The 19,464-nt window shown below is 40.0% G+C and overlaps 3 protein-coding genes and 1 non-coding gene across 8 annotated transcripts in view; 3 read left to right on the plus strand and 1 right to left on the minus strand.

Moving 5' to 3' along the window:
- The first annotated feature begins 2,540 nt into the window (after positions 1 to 2,540).
- On the plus strand, positions 2,541 to 5,418 carry crhb (corticotropin releasing hormone b). The gene is made up of 2 exons (XM_018673941.2): positions 2,541 to 2,752; positions 3,327 to 5,418. Exon 2 carries the CDS (start codon positions 3,347 to 3,349, stop codon positions 3,860 to 3,862), a length of 516 nt encoding a protein of 171 aa, XP_018529457.1. The 5' UTR covers positions 2,541 to 2,752; positions 3,327 to 3,346; the 3' UTR covers positions 3,863 to 5,418.
- A 123-nt stretch (positions 5,419 to 5,541) lies between these two features.
- On the minus strand, positions 5,542 to 10,289 carry trim55b (tripartite motif containing 55b). Its single transcript, XM_018673937.2, has 8 exons — positions 9,900 to 10,289; positions 9,194 to 9,363; positions 8,425 to 8,602; positions 8,155 to 8,250; positions 7,184 to 7,417; positions 7,058 to 7,080; positions 6,463 to 6,587; positions 5,542 to 6,369 (listed from the first exon to the last, which is right to left on the minus strand). The coding sequence occupies exons 1-8, from the start codon at positions 10,026 to 10,028 to the stop codon at positions 6,200 to 6,202; spliced, it is 1,125 nt and encodes a 374-aa protein (XP_018529453.1). The 5' UTR covers positions 10,029 to 10,289; the 3' UTR covers positions 5,542 to 6,199.
- Positions 10,290 to 10,624: 335 nt separating this feature from the next.
- Positions 10,625 to 19,464, plus strand: part of pde7a (phosphodiesterase 7A) — a 28,636-nt gene continuing 19,796 nt past the window's right edge. For 2 of the 5 annotated variants that reach the window (XM_018673922.2, XM_018673924.2), the window contains exons 1-5: positions 10,625 to 10,774; positions 12,731 to 12,878; positions 13,260 to 13,366; positions 13,688 to 13,773; positions 13,887 to 13,950. In XM_018673922.2, coding sequence (XP_018529438.1) covers positions 13,346 to 13,366; positions 13,688 to 13,773; positions 13,887 to 13,950 — 171 coding nt within the window. In that variant the 5' untranslated portion in view covers positions 10,625 to 10,774; positions 12,731 to 12,878; positions 13,260 to 13,345. Of the gene's footprint in view, positions 10,775 to 12,730; positions 12,879 to 13,259; positions 13,367 to 13,687; positions 13,774 to 13,886; positions 13,951 to 19,464 lie in introns of those variants that run through there. The other 3 variants (XM_018673926.2, XM_018673928.2, XM_051066953.1) reach the window with 2 other exon arrangements.
- On the plus strand, positions 11,393 to 11,478 carry trnay-gua (transfer RNA tyrosine (anticodon GUA)). The gene is given in 2 exon segments: positions 11,393 to 11,429; positions 11,443 to 11,478. It is a non-coding gene; the product is annotated as a tRNA-Tyr (tRNA).

Below are 19,464 nucleotides of genomic sequence, written 5' to 3' on the forward strand. Positions count from 1 at the left end.
CTATAGGAGAAGCCTGGGAAAAGCCAGCTGTCTTACATTTAATTTTTCAAAAGGTGTTCATTCCAAGAGTTTCAGGAGATCGTTATATTTTATCATTTATAAGTGCATTGCTTGTGAAAAGCTCGAACGTGCATCAAGAAAAATTCAAAATAGCTCCTTTTAAAAAGCACCTGACTTGCCCTGAAGAATACTTATGCATCAAGTAAACCTGAGGGGATACTGACAAGCAGCTTTCATCCTGCATAATCAATGAGCCTGTTTAGTCTTAAACTGCCATGACTGAAAATTTTCCTGCATTTAATTGCTTATATATCTAGTAGGTTGGTTGAATGAAGGCTTTGTGCAGTTTTGTGGCCAACTGTAAAACAAGAAATGCCATTTCGGTAAATTTTTCTTTTTTCTGAAGATGAAAGGCCAAGTTCCCTCTTCTATTAGAGAGGTGTTTTTATAACAGGTCATATTACTGAGCTATAAACCAGAAGGACACCTGAGCTACAGGACTGAGGTCAGGTGGTGGTCTAAGTGCTGAGCCCTGGGCTCTGCAGTCCCAATGATCAGCACCGGAATACCTGTCCATACTCTTTTAAACAGCCAGAGTGACCTTGTTTATTAAAATGAGTTTGTCAAAGTCGAGCAGAACACAGGAAGTATTAGGAAAAACATGGCTCAATCCACAGGGGGAAAGCGGCCCAATTACTCAGGAAGGGACAGTTAGTCGAGAAGCACTTGTCCCTCATCATAGAGGATCACAATTAGAAAGGCAAATGATCAATTAAAAGAATCTGTTGCCATGGAGTTTATTCATCTGACAGTGGTTGTGTGAAATCTTTTCTCAGAAGCAGTTTATAGTGTCTGCTGTGGAAATTGAACTTTACACAGGTCAAGTCCATTGGAAAACATGATTTTCACCATAGTCATTTTCTGTATGTTCTACATGCACAGACAGGTCAGAGTCAAAGGTCATATCATGAGGCAGCATCCCAATTTCCCTGGTGGAATCATTAAAGTTTAATCTAATCGTCTGAGAGACTCGCTCTAATTGAGGAAACAAAGGGATAATAATTTAAGCCTGAGTCTTTTCCGGTGTGGCTTCACAGGAGAGGATTTCTCTCCCAGTGATCTGTTCAGGGACAGTGATTTGAAAATGAGGTGACACGAGCTGACCAAAAGCAGTCAACTCTCTCATCTGGCGGTGTTTTCTATTTGTGTCAGCCAACATGTGTTTCTCATGATGGGACCTGACACCTCACCCCCGCCGGAGCAGCACGGAGCATGAGGAGCGACAAAGTGGAGAGGCTTGAGGAGAAACAATTTCACACCGACTGCAAATTACGCTCTGATCCACTAAAATGTCAACAGATAACGTGTGAAATTTTGTAAGATGGCAGAAATTTTTAAGAAGAATCCATCTTGTATTCCATAACTACATTTACAAAATCAAATCACAGTTTTCTTACTTGAGTGCACAGGATGTGCTAAGTCACTTTGACCTCTGCTTTATGCCTGGAACGTCGCTATTCCCTGGACTGAATATCTGGGTGAAATGGGTTTGCTGTTAAGGATGAATGGGAAAGGTTTTATTGTATTGTGAGGGGTTATTTAACAAATATGTGGCGTTTATGCTGAAGTGTAAAAGTGCCAACTTTTGCTCATCATAATTTTTTTTATGTTTTCCTGTGTGTGAATCCACAGATGTTTAAATTAGTCATTTAGTTGCACTGCATTACAGCTGAAGGAAGTGTGAAACAGACAAGTTTAAGATTCCAGCTGTTTAAGATTCTAATGGCCTGTCTGATATTGGATTAAGCCCTGCATCTTGGAAGAGTGGCTTGGCGTGGGGCCCCACTCAACCCCATCCACCCCCACCTCTGGGGAGTGAGATGGCCAAGGCACCCAGTGGCATAGGTAGTGACGTAGAATGTGCAGCAGTAATGAATCACTGGGAGACAATGCTTCTCTCTCAGTCTGAGCTGTTTGCAGATGCACATTCATTGAACAACACAGATTAGATGGGAAACTGCTTGGGAATCATTAGTGTGGGGGAAATATACAGGAACAAAGTCAGTCCTGCACATTGCACCAAAATGTACCTGTTGTACCTGTACCTATCTGATGCATCCCAAATATGTTTAGTCTTATAAATCATTATTGCAATATGGCACTGGAACAGCTGATGATAAAGAACAGTCACTGCTGTTTGTTATTTAATGATAAGGAATATTTTTGTCAGGGATTTAAATCTGATTCTGCACATAATTCTGGAAATGAACTGTGACTGAGAGGCAGGGAGAAAAAGAAAACACAATTTCAAACTTATCTCGACTTGATACTCACTCTTTCACCTCTGAGTATCTTCTTTCTTTTCGCAGAATCCAAGAAATTATTTTTAAACTAACTCATCCAAACAAGACAATGCCAGCAGGTGTGGCACCTATAGCTGGGGCCCTGCTCTGAAAGCGACGGAGGTAGACGCTCGTGCACGCGCGCGCACACTCACATATGACTCATCTCGTCTAAACTAAAGCACTTTGTCAGAGGCGTCCATTCACGTTACACCCCATGCAAGAACGCGCAGACTCAATCTCAGCTTGGAGCGCGACACTTATAGTGAGGTCGGCTATATAAGTCCATTCAGCATCTACTCTTTAAGTAACCATATACTTGTTTCTTCAAAGAAGTGAAAGGAGGGCGGCATCTCGCCAACTACCTAGCAACCTACACTGCTGTACTGGACCTCCTCTAAAGATTGAAGGTACGTAAAAGCTTCATTTATTTTATCCACGATGTGAGTTTGTCTGTGTACCTGATTTGTTATGTTACATATTCTCATTTTCTCGGCACGACTTAACTCTGACTCCACATAAATCTGATGAAAGAGTTCCTGCTTCTTGGCTTAACCAACGTTAAGTGAAATGTTTTTACAGATCACAAAGTAGATTTTAGTCCTTAGTCACAGCATTGTATTTTAAAACTTTATCTTATTTTATGGCGATGGAAACAAGTGTTAAGACAGCAGGCGATAATAGTTTAACTTCCACAGTTTATCCATTACTGAGCCAAAATACAATACCTCTTTACGCACACAGACTGCACATTACGGACCAATTTCCAACACCCATTCGACATTAGAAATAGAGATGAAGATGAATCAGAAAATGTCTTGCAATAATAAATTAACCAAAACACTTTTATTCGTAGTTACACGTCCGTTATATTATTGCACTGCCTGTTTTACGTGCGTATTTTCCTCTTTACGCACGAGTTAAAATGAAAAATATACACATCGCATGGAAATAACCCGGTGATTTCTTTTTTGTTCTTCCCAGATTCCTGTTGATATCCTGACATGAAGCTCAATTTACTTGGTACCACCGTGATTCTGCTTGTTGCCTTCTTACCGCGCTACGAATGTCGGGCTATTGAGAGCCCTGGCGGTGCTCTGCGCGTCCCAGCTCCCCAAACCCAAAACTCCCAGCAGCAGCAGCAACAGCAGCAGTCTGGTCCCATCCTGGAGCGGCTCGGAGAGGAGTATTTCATCCGACTGGGCAACGGGGACTCTAACTCTTTCCCATCATCGTCCATGTATCCCGGCGGATCACCTGCCATCTACAACAGAGCGTTGCAACTCCAGCTGACGCGGCGCCTTTTACAAGGGAAAGTTGGGAACATCAGGGCGCTCATAAGCGGCTTCGGAGACCGCGGGGACGAGTCGATGGAGAGGGGAAGGAGGTCCGAGGACCCGCCGATATCCCTGGATCTGACCTTCCACCTGCTTCGGGAGATGATGGAGATGTCCAGGGCGGAACAGCTGGCCCAGCAGGCGCAAAACAACAGAAGAATGATGGAGCTCTTCGGGAAATGAAGACTTCTTTCCAGTCCGCCAAAGATCTCCTTTCCCTTTCTTTTCTTTTCTTTTTTTCTTTCTTTCTTTCTTTTTTTTTTTTTTTTTGTTGCATTTTTACCATCAGCACAAAACATGCTCTGTACAATATAGTGCTGCTGTATCACTCTATTATTTATAGCTTTAACCTCAAACTATGGAGCATAAACGGGCTTGACTTATAATGATCCGATTGTACCTTGCCATTTTAATGTTGGTGTCAAATCTGTAGACTTACACCGTTCTTCATATTTGAGATGAAATACTTCTGTTAAAGACATGAAATACTGCATTGACAAAATTGGCATTTTGTTTTAGATTATGGATTACTGTATTTATGATATTTATGTTTGTTAATAAACTTATGTGCAACCAGTCATTTTCTGTTGTGCAAGAGAACATCTTATATCTATATTTTTTAATAAAAAATTAAAAGCAATGCTTACACTTCTCTGTGGACATCCTTACAAATGAGTTAATAATAACTCCTATGAAAACAAACTATTCCCAGTTACTTTAATTACAAATTTGATTAACAAACACTTTCCTGTTGTTTCCTGACAAACAAATGTATAGTCTTACATTGGAGAAATGGAATATAGGTGGAACACAGGTTTACATTTGGTGGGAGAGAGCACAAAGGCCACTGCATCTTGAGACTTGCCTACACAGATATTGATTGATTGAGAAAGGTGCTTCAAACTGAATACAAAAATCTTATATGGTGTAACCATGGCATTGCTCCAGAGCCAAGTCGTGGGTTAACATTGTGCCTCCTCTCCCAACACACTACACAAAAGAGCTGTAACAACAAAAAATTTACTAAAGGATGCTGGCCTGTGGCCATGCAGGTGAAGAACATTCACACAGCATCCTTTCTCCTAAACCCATAATCCTCAAGAGGAAATTCTCATTATACCAGCAATGAGGCAAAAACAGACAGCTCAAAGATGCACCACTGATAGCTAATGAGTGTGAAAGACACTGTGTGTGTGCGTGTGCGTTTGTGTGGATGTGCATGCTGTGTTGATCCTTGACCCACAGTGTCAGGATAAACTAAACAAGAGCTGTGGATGTGAGTCATCCTATTCTGCTTGGCCCACTTAGCAACTTGGGGCTTAGTGCTGCATTGAGCCCATTTGTAAAGGATCCAACTCAGTGAGAGATGGTGTACAATAATTAGATGGGACTCCGTGGTGGACTACCTCAATAGTGGAGTCACAGCAAGGTGAGACCATCGCAGAGGCTGGAAATAGATGACTGACGGCCCGAGGCTCACTGCAGCCTCATATGTACAGTAGGCTGTAGGCAGGAATGGCATCACAACCATACAGTGCTGAGGGATCTTAGAACTGTGTCTCAACCAGCTATAAAAAGGGCACTAATGCCTTTTCTAGCTGGATTTCCTTTGACAGAAATAAATGAAAAAGAGCGTGAAAAACAGATAAAGGGAGGGAGGAAGAGAAAAATAAGTCTTTTTCCCCCTTAGACATGCGCACACACAGACGGAGGTGGGTGTTACACAAAATCTGTTTCATTGCTAATTCAGACCACGCACAAACCTGAAGTACAGCGACACATGTGGTGGTGAGATGAAAATGAGGACTTTAGTTCTATATTTGTTAATCTGGTAACAACCAAGACTTGAGAAATACTATAGGTTGTTTGTACAATTCAGTTTTAATGGCACATATAATATAATACAACATAAAATGGCAAAATGTGATGTTTTGTCCCTAATAGGAAAATATACCTGTGTTACACAACAAAGAATATGACACATAATACAGGCTTTTGTGTGTATGAAATGTTGAAATGTCACAGTGATTTTACTCAGGCTACCCTACTCATAAAGGTATATCAGTAATAAAGTATACGACAGGGAGGAAAACCTGAGGCCCTCTTGTCATGCTCTCTAATGATGTAGTTTAAGCTGCGAGTTGGAAAAGGTCAGCAACATAAAAAATGTACGAACGTGTCTGAATTCTGGAAACAACCAATACTCCCTCGTGGCCTCTCTGTTGTCCAAAATTAAAAGGAAGAACCAAAACATGTATTTTAATAAGAAAAAAAATACAAGATGAATCAGTATGCAGTGCTGCACACTAACACAATCGCAATAAGAGAGAAGGAAGTGAATAGAAACTTCTGTCTCTTCATTTACATCTACCTCAGCAACTCAACTTTCCCTCTGGCGCAGATCTAAATCCGTCTCACTGTTCCCCAACCTGGGAGGAAAAAGTATCACAAGTGACCTGAAATCAACACCTAGGAGCAACACTTATCCTGCTCCTGGTTTTAGGGTGCTGGGGCTGGTGGCTAGGTCGAAGTGGAGCTGGGGGTGGAGTTTATCTGCTGGGGGGGAGGAGGAGGAGGAGGCTGGATGGAGGCGGGTGTGACGGCGCTGCCTCCGGAAACAGTCTGGGCCCCCTCTCCTTCCTCTGCGCCTGCCTCGCCATCCTCGTCCTCGTCATCCTCGTCTTCATCATCTGTAAAAGTAACGAGGATGGAAATACAAGTCAGATGACTGAGCTGTAAGAGATGAATTACACTGCAGCCATAAGCGATCTCTGTCCTTTCACCTTGGATGAAGTCGATGCTGCGCAGGGCCTTGCCCTCTTTCTTGAAGTCAACGGTGTAGTGATCCATACTCTCATAGCCACGCTCAACTTTATCCAAGTGTGCTGTGCTGGAGGCCTCTGTGATCCTGAGTGCAAAAGGAGCAAATAGCATATTAATAGGGAAAGAAAATCACCCTCAGATAGTCAAAGTAGCACTTGTTTTATATATCATCAATCTGTGATTTTTAGCACATTCCACATGTTATTTTTGGGACGCTGCTGCTAAAGATGGGGATTTGCTACATTTCACAGAATTATTTTCAACAGCTCCCAGACAGCAGGTGTGACCTTGCTTGCTGCAATAGGACTGGTGGTTTTATGTGTAAGTGCAGATGTAAATTTGGTAAATGACTCACTAGAATATGAAAAAATAGAAACCATAAAAGGGCACAAAAAAAGAAGAAAAACAAAATCCAGTAGTAGTGTTTAACAGTGTAAAGTTAGACAGGATTTTGACCTTAAAATGACAATATGTTATCTACTTTACATAGCAAACACACTGTATTTTCCCTTATCTATTGTCAGTACTTATTGATGCATAAAAATAGATACTCACTTTTTGAGGAGAGGCTTTGTGTTCTGAAACAGAAGAGAGAATTAAAGGGTAAATATCCATTGGTCTTGCACATAAAATATTGATAATACAGAGCTTATATCAACCCCATTTGGTTGGGACTCTGACCTGCAGGAATAAGGCCATCTCCGGCTCCTCCATGGTCTGGATCCCCATCTCCACAATCTTACAGCTCTCCTCCAGATGGTCTCCATACTTCCTGGTCAGGCCCCGGATGTAGTTCACCTTCTCTTCCTGTTCAGCCGTCACCTTCTGACTCATCTCCCTCTTCCTCTCCTCCAGGATGGAGTACAGCTGGTCGAACTTCTCGCACACCTGAGTCTTCTGCCTCCGACCATTCTCCTATGCATGAGTGAGAGACAATGAAGACACAGAGGGAAAGATAATAAATTCTGAAAGTCCATCTGTATTTATCATTCATCACTGTCCTCAGGATGACAAATGTATGTAAATGCAACTTGAGGGTACAACAGAGTATAGAATATTTAAAAAAGATCGAGACACAGAAAATGAGGAAATAGTTGTTGCCCCCTGTGTATTCCTGTGTAAATACTGTACAACGATTATTCTGTTTAGCCTGTCTTCCGCTCATCTGGTAGTGCCATATGTGCAGGGAGGACAGTGAAGCTCATTCTGCATGTCCGGCATGAGTGACGCCACTGAGGGCGACACATGGGGGACTGGACCCAGTCCAGCTTCCTCTCCACTACAGCCAACTGTGGCACGTGAACCATAGAAAAACTGACTGTTCTGACCCCCCCCCCAAAATCAATTACACTGCTCATTTTTTAATGTCAGTGGGCCAGAGGCAAAATAAAGTGCCCTGCTAAGTGCATGTAGAAGAAAATGTGGAAAAGAGAGAGTAAGGCAGACAGAGCCAACAAAACATTAATTTTCCTCTCTTCACCTCTCAGTCGGAATCTCACAGACAGATAAAAGCAGCGAGAGTGGCGCTGACAAGGACACATTACGTCTGTCGGGTACGTCTGTGCAGGTGAGTGCAGGTGCATTAGCGTGTGCAATGAGTGAGGCTTGCTGTGTGAGTGAGCGGCCAGGCGCTGCAGCAGTTGGACACTGACCTCTATGGCACGACAGGCTTCCTCTAGCTGACTAATGATGCCTTGCATCCTGTCGTTGTTACCGACCATCATGGCAATCCCGTCACTCAGCTCTGTCTGGGGGGGAAGGACATAGCAGAGTAAAGACATGAGATCAAGTGCGACTGAAGTTATGATGCATGTTAATATACTTCATAATGAAAAATGGCCATATTGAGATTTTCATGTTTTCTTTTTGAAAAACATCTATTGCTCTATTTATTGTAATTTCATGAGTATTTCAGGCCTCACCTTCTTTGTCTGGTAAACACTACTAATAGGTGCCACCTCACAGTCTTTGTGAGCTCCAAAAACCTTACACATGGAGCATGTGGGCACACCGTGGGTCACACAGTAAATATTGATCTTTTCCTCCTCGTGGACATCACACATGGGTGTTTCTTCCTTTTGCTGCGGTGCTGGCTTGGTGCTGTTGAGGTGTAAAGAAACAGAGGTACCCTGCTGTCAGCCTCTACATTTTAGTGCATATTGATGTGATGTTGAATGTCAGCTTGATAATGTCAAAGGTACACATCTCAGTAGTTTATTGACGATCCATCAGTCTTGTCTTGCCATGCACATGGGCTGTCAGCACTGTAATCAATACATCACCACTGCACCACTGCAATATACAGTTAGTTTCTATTCACTTCTATCTTTTCTTGAATAATAGGACAATTTATTCCATAAGAATTACTCTTGATCTAGTATGAGGTTGAGCATCCTGAGTGTGTGTATGAGTGTTGTGGATCTTATGTCATACAAGCCTTTTGGCTGTACAGTCAGCTACTCAGATGATGGAAATCATCTGTGTAGATAGATGACTAAAACTAGAAACTTCCTGTCACCCACTCCAGCTCTCTGACTCAGAAGCCACTGGCACTAAGGTCACACCAGCAAAGCACCAACTTTGACTGAAAAGTCTGTCTCTGGACTGTCAAGGTGTAATGAATAAGTGGTGGCCATTTCCTCTGATTTTGTGTTACATCAAGACAGACTACATGCGTGTGATCTGTCTCACCTGCTTGACTCCTGCTTGAACATATCAATAATATTCTCAACGAGCAGGTTCCTCTGTAGCCCATAAACGCCGTGCCTGTCCAGAACCACCTCATGTCTGCAGGATGGGCATCGGAAGCGGCCACCAGATGTGACTGAGCCACTTCTTGTTGGAAGGTATGGGTTTGAAGCCTGCAAGCAGTCACATTTAAAACCCTAAATTTAGTATGATGACACGAGTTTTAATGGCCAGCTTCATCTTACTTGCATAAAATAATTAAAGTGTTTCACTCAGCAGTTATGAAATGTTAATCCAGTGGATTAACAGTCCATATTACAAAAGTGTAACCCCATTAACAAAATGTTGAAATTGTTTGTGAAGTGTTTTAATGCAGGGGGTAACACTAAATCCAAGTTCTAAATGTTTACTGATGCTAATAAAATTCTACATTAATAATGTTTGTAAACACAGCCTTAAATGTTCATTTATGATTAGTTAGGATTTTCTGACTAAACTCTACAGTTCTATGTGAGAATATACAGCTGTAATATATGACATCCAAACAGTTACCAGTTAGGTTAAAGATGTAGGGCAAGTTCATAAAAATATCAGTAGTCTCAATGCAAAGCAACAGATGTTCATATACAACAGCATTGCTACTCAATTTTATAAATATGTTACCAGCAATATTAAAAACAAATCAATGGCATTTAGTTCAGTTTCTTACCTGGAAAACATCATTGGCACATTTTCTGCAAAGGTTGTGCTGGCAGGGCAGGATGACAACAGGTTTTGTAAACATTTCCAGGCATATGGGACAAATCAGCTGTTTCTCCAAGTTCTCCATGGTATTCATTTTCTGACACAAGAAGTGTCAAAGCTTAAAAGAGCGGAAAAATCTAATTAGACAAGACTATTAAAGTTAGTGAGAGTTAAGAAGAATCAATCTACAGTAGGCCCGGAGTCAGGCTGAAAAGTAGGCCTGCTGCTCTTGTCCTAGCGGGTGTGGGCTCCTATCTCGCTGGTGTCAGTTCTGTTTTTAGCAGCTATTGCTGTCACGTCAAAGGTTGCCATTTTTACCTTGCCCATATTTGAAACCTAGCACGGCAGTACTGAACAGCTGCTTACCAGCCGGTACATTATGCTATCAGAGGTGGCTGGGTGTTTGCACATAGGGGGCGGGGGCAGTGACATCTAAACATCAGTAATTACATAGGCATGATTTGACATCTAAATATCAGTTATTGCAGAAACATGATTTAAAGATGTCCAGACTGGACTCGATTTAAACATATTAACTATAGTATGATCCTATCAATTAAATTTGAGTTTTGTCACAGTCATTTTAATGATGCACCTGTGTTTTAACTCTCATGTGACAAAATATTATGTTAAACAATGAATGGATAGCTGTTAACTACAAACTAAAATATCAACGGACCCACTACGTGTAAACTTAACTTAGCCTAATGCTAACTTTTTAGCTAACCGTTGGACACGCTAGCTAGCACCACCCTGCGTCATCATCAAATGCGATGATCATCCAAACTTGGAAGAACAAACTTTGCTCACATCAGTGACAATGACTATACCCACCAAGAGGTAGGTTACAACATTAGCTACCTACAGTTGGAAGTGAACAGCATTTTACTGAGCATAAAACAAATAGTGGTGTGTGTAAAATTAGTAGTTACAAGGTTTTGTTCGGGAATAGTTATGCTAGCTAGTTCTTCGCACCCAGCTAGCGAAAACTAGCAACCACGGATGAGATTTGTGACGAACTTTTCTATCACTCCATTACTACGGTAAGAAGAAAAGTAAATAAACTGAAACACCACCAAAGGTGACGATAAAGGTTTTGCTGTGTATTAGTACTGTGCTTTGTGGATGTAAAATTAGTCCTTTACACATACTGTTGTTAGCACGCTGTAATAACTGACATTGTAATAAACCGCTTAAGAAAGGTTTCGTGTCATGCAGAAAAACGTACGAGACTGACGAAGCGCCAGCTAATGTCGTTACGTTAACGAACAAACGCTAGCAGCTAACGCGGCCACAAACCGCAACGCTTTGGCGTAATTAGAGCGAACCACAACGACCAGAGCGAAACTCGTTTGCTTTCGCGAATGTTCCATATGTAATCATAGGAAATATTTCAATCAGTTGCTGTCATTGGTGTCATTTAATAAAAGAGTATGGGCCTCATGAATGAATCACCTCCCTTCGATAGCTCAGTTGGTAGAGCGGAGGACTGTAGCGGATACATGGTAATCCTTAGGTCGCTGGTTCGAATCCGGCTCGAAGGAGAGTTCTTTTTCCCAAAATGCAACACGATTTTTATTTTCCGTATCTGCACAAAAAATTTCGCCAAACGTTTGTTTGTAATTGCGCATGACAGTGTTACTGTCAATTCATATACAATCAATTTTGACCATTCATACAGCCATATTCAACTTAACTCGTATTCTAGAGAGTTCACAGTCGGAAAGTGTAAAATTAAATTAGCAAAGCCTGGCAATAAGGAATAACAAGTCGTAAAATTAACAATAAAATAATTAATTAATTAAGAATAAAAAAAGAAAGAGAGCAGTTTCAAAATGAATTTCTGTGTATATTGTGTGAAGCTGAGCTGCATTAATGATATATATGGTAGTTTTCTTTCTTTTTATTGCTATCTTCTGATATTCTAATATTAAAGATGAAAAAAATTGGGCTCTTTATATGGAGGGAGGAGTTCACTAATTGCTACAACAGTCCTCTGTTAACCTGGCAAAAATTAAACATTTGTTGACAGTAGAGTAGATCCTTTGGTGAAAAGATTCCATATTTCCCATATTTCTGTCTGACAGTGAAAGATCCCATATTTCACTGTCAGACAAGAAGATTAGATTACAGAGGATCAGTATGGCTTTGATTACAGTGGAGGTCTTGTCAGTAAGCACACTGCATACTCTGCATTGTTAATATGCATGTTAAATGAGAAACGATGACACCTGCAAGCACTCTGTCCAAAAGGGAATTTAAAGGTGATTGTTTAGTGTCTGATTTGGGTGCAACTAGTGATGAAAACAAACATTATCATTTGCTTTGACTGTAAAATGGCTTATAACTATGCTGCAAACACATTTAGGTGGACCACTCTGAAACAATAATTAGCTGTTGTGATGAGGACTGCAGCAAGCATCACACACTAATAAAGTGCCTTTGTTTATAATGGCTGACATTTTTCTGTGTTGCTGCACAAATGGTAGCCTCTGTCCAGTGATTTTTGTCTGCAGTATAGTAATTTACATCAGGAATTGAAACGTTTGTGCTCCAGTAATGTGCTTATTTTAATGCTTGTATGAGTGTTTTAATTCACTTGAATGCATTTATGAGGTCTGAATGTCTTCTCAAGGATGGACTAATGAGGGAAATTCTTCAAAATGTCCACATTTTGGACATACTTTTCTGAGTTTCATGAGATGTTTCCAAAATGTAAGAACTAAAGGTATGAGTGCTGATGTCATTGTAGGCGTTTGTTTTGATCCAAAACTTTGTGTGTTTCTTTTTGTTAAGACAAATCTCACATGGCCAAACATCTGGAAGTGGTTGATCCTCCACATACTCAGACTGCATGTTCATGGGTTTGCACACAGCAACAGCACAAGAAGCAGCCATTTTCAAGGTCACAGACAACAAGCAGTCTCCATACATGGAATAAAAGGTATTTAATAATTTCCTGACACTGAACAATGGCACAGAGTTACTTCTATGGAGGTAAAAGTTCATGAGCAAGCATGCACACATTAACAACAACATGCACAGTTGTACAATACCTTTAATGAAAAACCAACTAGAGAGCATCAAGGAGATAATAACACTTTCCTACCCATATTGTTCAGCTCCATGTAGACCCAGAAAACTGCACTTGTTGTACATTTGTCTTCTCGGTGGCATGTGACAGCAGTGAATGAGAATAGTAAAGATCCTTGAAACCTTTTGTGATATTTGGCGTCACAGAGCTGTTGTCAGGATGATATTTCAAAGCTTGATATCCAGGAAACAAAAACCCTACAAAGCAACTTACAGTTTTTTTTCTACACAGATCAGAAGCAATATGGGGTTCAGTGTCTTCTACAAGAGCACTTCAGTATATAGAGACAGCAGAAGCCAGGGATCAAACTATGACTAATGGGTCACCCTCTCTACCAGGTGAGCTAGTGCCATCACGTAGTGCTTTCCATTGTTGTTCAGTATCCACTGATATTGTGTGTATATATGTATACTCTTTATATTAGATTATTCTTGTGAGTTTAGAGGTACTGATGTTTAAAGTTACTGTGGGACTCTGCGTCAGTACTTTGTTGAAACATTTATACCTCAGATACCTATGTATAAAAGTATTTTTAACTATAACCTAATTATCTCATATCAAAGCAAGCATGGCATAGAATCCTCAAGTTCTGGCAGCTTGCGACCTGTCTACCTAATCTGGTTTTTCATCTTTTTTTTTCTTTTCTCTGACTCATACAGTATGACATTTGCCTTCCTTGCACCTCTGTTCCCATTATAATAAGGCCATGCACACAGTGCTTTTCACACAGGCACATCAAGACTCAGTGAGTCATATTTAAATATTTTAGACAGATGTTATCACTGAAAATGAATGAGTGTCATTCTCCAGCTTTCCCCTGTAATTTGTGTCCCACTGTTTAATTTGGTGCACATCCAGGGACACCAGACCACAAGTTGGGTGCCACAGCTGTAAAGACATGAACCAAGTTTACACCTCGAAGGTGAGAATCATGTCTTGAAAAGATAAGAATTGAGTGGAAAAACACAACACCATCATGTCTTACTCTTTACGTGTAAAGTTTCTGTGACTTGTGTGTTGTAAATCTGATGAAATGTAAAACATCACCTATTGCCTTTTGTCAATACAGTATAAGTAGTATAGGCATGTGCATTTCACCAGATTTCTACTTTGTGTCACCTTGTGATTCTGTGGGCATACCACTTCATTCACTTTTAATCAGTAGTTTTTAAAAAGGCTGAACTAGTATGATTATATATTCATTAACAACAAGCATGGACTGCTCAAATGCTCACCATTATGATGACTCCTAAAAATGAATTTGAATGAGATCAATTAAGAAGATGTTCTAGGTTATGTCCTTGTGATTGAAGTGAATTCACAATTTTTAAGCCATTACTGTCTGACTCATAATATTGCAGTGTCTGTTAGTAAAAATGCAACAAAGATAGAAGAATGACAAATTAATAGAAGTCTGGAGATTTCTTAAAAAGCCAATATGAATACCAGACAGCACTACTTTTGATGCCACAAAGTGCCACTTTAAAGAGCTTGTTGTGACTCTCATGTTCCTGTGTTTTGCTCAGTGGTAGCACACAGTGTTTACTGTATATAGTAAAAGGGTCTGCAGGTAATACCAAAGCCACAAAATAATCATCATGAGGTGTTACGCACACACACTCACACACAATTGCACACATAAAGGTCTTCAAGCTCGTAAGAATGATTAAAGTGTATATGGGAGCAAAATATGGAGCAGTGCAAAGGGTGCCATCTGTTCTCTTGTATGAATATTTCAGTTAGGTGGAAGTTATATTGTATTCATACAGATGGTAAGCAGTCACTGCCTGCGATTTAAAAGGTCTTGGTAAGCATCCTCAGATAATCTTGTCTATTTCTGCACATCCACATTAGTCCTAAAAAGATCCACTGAAATGAAATTCCTCATCTCAAAACATCACTTAAGCTATGATCAGGAAAGGAAAATCTACTATAGTACTATAATACCCTGACTAACAACTAGAAGTACTGTCACCTTGCTGCAAATGTAGTCTTGTAGAAAATGTATCAAATCTACTTGTGATGATTAAGTTAGCAGTAATTCATTTAGGACTAGGTTGGGATGAAAAGCAATAACTAAATGAAGGTGATTATGAAAAGTAAAGGTAACTCATTTAAATTGCACACAGAGAACACTAGGTTAGGTGTTTCCAATATTATTTTAGAATGTCATGGACAGAGTTCAAACTTGATTCTTGAAGTTGAATAGTTAAAATAACAAAGTAAAGTTCACAAAAAAGTAACGTCAGGTTCTTGGGCCTTGGGCATACTCATCATTCAATGTGAAAGGCTCAGCTTTTGTTCGGTTTATGCTTGAACTACTCTGTGATGATTATGGACAGTTTCACTTTTTAATATTGGCATTTGAATCAAAGGAGGACCATATTTCTTTTGGAATATGATTATGTAAAACTTCACTTTGGCTACAACAATTCATAAGCCAGCAGTTTATAAGCAACCTTTTCTTCAGTATTGTTATAATATTGTTATAATCACAATTAAGATTGGTATAGTATGAATCAAGGGTCTACAGCTTCTTGAAAAATATCCTAGCCCATACTGACCCACAATATCACAGAATAGTACGCTTGTAATTCTTAATAATCTTTAGATAATTAAAACAGATTTACAGTGAAAAAGCTGCTGACAAGTCTTAGCATTTTCCATAATCTACCACACTGTTTCTGGGATAAACCCATTAAGTATATACATATAGTCACTTCATTACAAGAAGGATGAAATCAAACAGCCAGATTTCCACATGGAGCTTTATGTAACATCCTCTCCCATATGATGACGTAAAAGAGACGTCAGTCTGTTTTAACAGGCACCACTGCAGCTCATGGTCATGGGAAACTGAGATGTGCTCAGTATTCAAGTGCTTCTCCCAGCCTGCCTTCAACATCACACCCTCTGCACCATGAGAAGTGCAGTCCATATTGCCTCATCATCAACATTTTAATTCAAAGTGTAAAGAGGCAGGAGGATTTCAGCATCAAGCAGCTAGGTGTTGACACACACGCCTACCTGCATTAAGCAGGGTACACATGTAGAATACTGGCACTATTACGAATCTCTTGACATTTATTCTTGCAGATATTAGGAGTTATTTGAAAGACACTTGTAGATGTGCAGCTGCCAGCTTAATCTTAGATTTTTTTTAACTTGTGGACTAAGATCATAAGAGAGGATGGAGAGAGAGAGACTTGGAAAGCTGTAGTATAAAGTCATCAGTGAGTTTTCTTTGATGCAGAGACAGTGTGACTTAAGAGAGTAATTCCCACAGGTTTTGTGATTCTGTAAATTCTGTAAATTAGGTATACAGTGAATTATCATGCACCCTTTGGGATTGGCCAATTACTCACCATTTAAATCTGGATCTAAGTGTCTCAACAACGAGTGGTAGGCAGTTGTATCTTGATAACAGAATTAACATGTTCTCACCAAAGACATCAATATAAGCTATAATGCCAACTTATTTTATGTATTTGTTTCGCATTTCTTTATATTTATTAGATAGCCCCATGAGAGGGAGATATATAGCAAAAGTCTCTTGCCAGACACTATTACAGTACATCAGTCTAAGAAAATTCAGATTCTGTTGTTGTTGCTCCTACCACTATTTTTAGTTGATTTCATTTTCTATCCATCAAATTCAAAAATTGCCAGTCGATAAACAATCTGAATTTTAATGTTGATTAAAAGAGCCATCATACTGTGGCAGCTACTGAAGAGCTGCTCACTGGCCTTTAGCACAGTAAAAGGGTGCTATCTAGTGGTAGAAAGAGGGCAGGCTATGTCCATTAGATGCACTATTACACACTGACATCACTGCAGTTGTCACCAAATAGGGCTTGCATTGTACTTAAGGTTATGCTGTTGCATTTGGATGTTATGATTCATACTCTTTTCAGTATTATGAATAATGTGGATGGAAATCAGATTTGTCACATCAGTAACAAATTAAGCTGTCACACATTGTAGCTACCCAGGACTCAGTCATTATGTTTAACACTTCTGGACTTATTTTACACTTGCTCCACATACACTTTCCATTTGCACATTTCCAACTACAGAAAAGCTTTCATCAAACTGTAAGTGTTAGCACAATGAAGATGTGCCAGATTTGAAACATGTTTGTATTCGGCAGGCATTATATAGTGTGGTTGCCAGTATACTAGGAAATATAAGCGTATTATAAACCTTATATCAGTTCCACTACACATTTAATACCTTATGATTACAAACCAGGCTAAAATCTTTCTCTCTGAGAGTAAATTTGAGCTATTTTGTAATTAGCTTGAATATTTTTGAGATTAATTTTTGATCCACACTGTCCTTGCAAGGTCTCTTTTTCACCACAAGGTGGCTCTACATACACACAACAGTACATTTTTGTATGTTTGTAATGGCATCTAATTGAAAAGTATACTGCAGTATAAAAATGCTGTTTATTTCTTTCAGTTCATCCTGGTGATAATAGCAATCCATTTTAATATAACTAAAATAACAGTAAGTGGACCTAATAATTGTGACAAAAATGTAATTAATTAGTCAAGAAAAATACTGGACAGTCACTGAAGGAGGATGTGCAGTTATGTCACGTCATCAGAAATCAAGATTGTGTGTGTGTGTGTGTGTGTGTGTGTGTGCGCGTTCATGCACGGTGGTGTGTATGTTTACAGATACGCATATAGAATCTGTATGTTAAAGACTACTATAGGTGTAAAACTGCTGAATGGCAGTGAAGCAATAGCTAATAACTCCAGTGATGCTCAGAGCATTGCCAGAAGGTAACAGGTAAATCAATTAGGGACACCATGGTGGATTGCAACGTGTCTCCAGAGAGCAATCAGCAAGACTAGAGTCAGGGCGAGTGGAGCACTGGGGGGCCTAACAAGCAGATACAGTATGTGTGACCTCAAGGGGAATCAGCAGGTATGCAGCTCACCTGTCTTACTAAAGCTCCTGGGGCTGATGCTAGAGTAGTTAAACACACCTGCCATTCTACAAAGGTGTGTCTGTGCATGGTGTATGTTAGTTTGTATGTATGCATGAATGTGGGGAAAAGGGCTCTGGAAGAAATTAATTAACAGAAATGCCTCCTAAACTCTTTTCCCACATGTACACTTAAAGGAGAGAGGGTAAAAAGTGCTACCCTGTGTGCACACGTGACGTCCTATTGACGTAGTCATATACCAGATCAAGCAGTTTCAGAGTTGTCTGGCAACAACAGGTTTGTAAACTGTGAATGCAAAAACAGTACCACCCATGTGTGGTTGACCTTCTCTGTTCTGTTTGGAGCAAATACCTTTAAAAATCAAGATGTGACATGTTAGTCATTTACACTGACACTTCAGGAAAGATAGCAGTTAAAATCAAATTAAATGGTTTTAGAGTCACAAGTTGTTCCACCATTCAGGGTGGAAAGTAACTAATTAGAAGTACACTTACTGAAAAGCTTTTTCACCTACTTGTACGTCTTTGAGTACAAGCAAAAATCAGTTATTCAACTTTCACCCTATTACATACAATATTTTTTATTAAGCATTCTACTCCAGTTTGCAAAGGCAAATGTTGCTAAGAAAGCCACAGGTATGGCCACTTTAGGAAGATATCAAATTTAAGTTTGACTGATCCTCTTTTCCCTCTAAATAAATTCTCAGAAAAATCTGTTGAAGATTTTCACTTCACTACTTGGCAGGTGTTGGTGAGTGGTAGGGCATAAGTTATGACATGTTTTCAGTCAGAATACTACGTTTGCCTTTTAGGTGAACTCAGTAACTGTTACTATTGACTTTTACACAGTCAAAACAGCTAGCCTACTTATGCGGTTTCAAATACAAGCACTTCACTTAAATAAAACTGAAGTGAAATCATAGTATACCTCTACTTGAATTGGTTCTTCTATTACTCTTTCCACTCCTGCCACTGTCAAAGGGCACATTTGTTGTTGTGTTTTGCAGTGTTGCCTTAGTTGCCTGGAAAAGACGCAGGACCTCTTTGTAGGGGGTATGATTGTGGGGGACTACATTCAGACCCATGGAAATGTGGAGGGAGGGGATTATGCCTCCACTGGCACTAGGCCTGACTGTTGCCATGGCAGATCCATTGTCCCCCAGCACATGGCTGTGGCACAGAAACCTCCAGTGAAAATGTTCATGTTCTGGTGCATTAATGCCGTACGTTATCTGATTCACTCAGCTGCAGTATGATGTCAGCCACAGCTTATCATGCAAAGAAATCAATAGGCCAGTATCTCAGAGGAATTTTGGTGCAGACAGATAAACCCAAACAGTGCATACGGGCAATAAAACGAGCAACTCTGAGTCTACTTTTCAGTGCAATGCATGTGTCTTGAGTCACTACATACAGTCATATAGGAGCAAATTGCCTCAGCCTAACAGAGCTGCAACATTTTTGCTATATTTCCTAG

The sequence above is a fragment of the Lates calcarifer genome, linkage group LG24, assembly GCF_001640805.2.
Source record: "Lates calcarifer isolate ASB-BC8 linkage group LG24, TLL_Latcal_v3, whole genome shotgun sequence".
NCBI lineage: Eukaryota > Metazoa > Chordata > Actinopteri > Centropomidae > Lates > Lates calcarifer.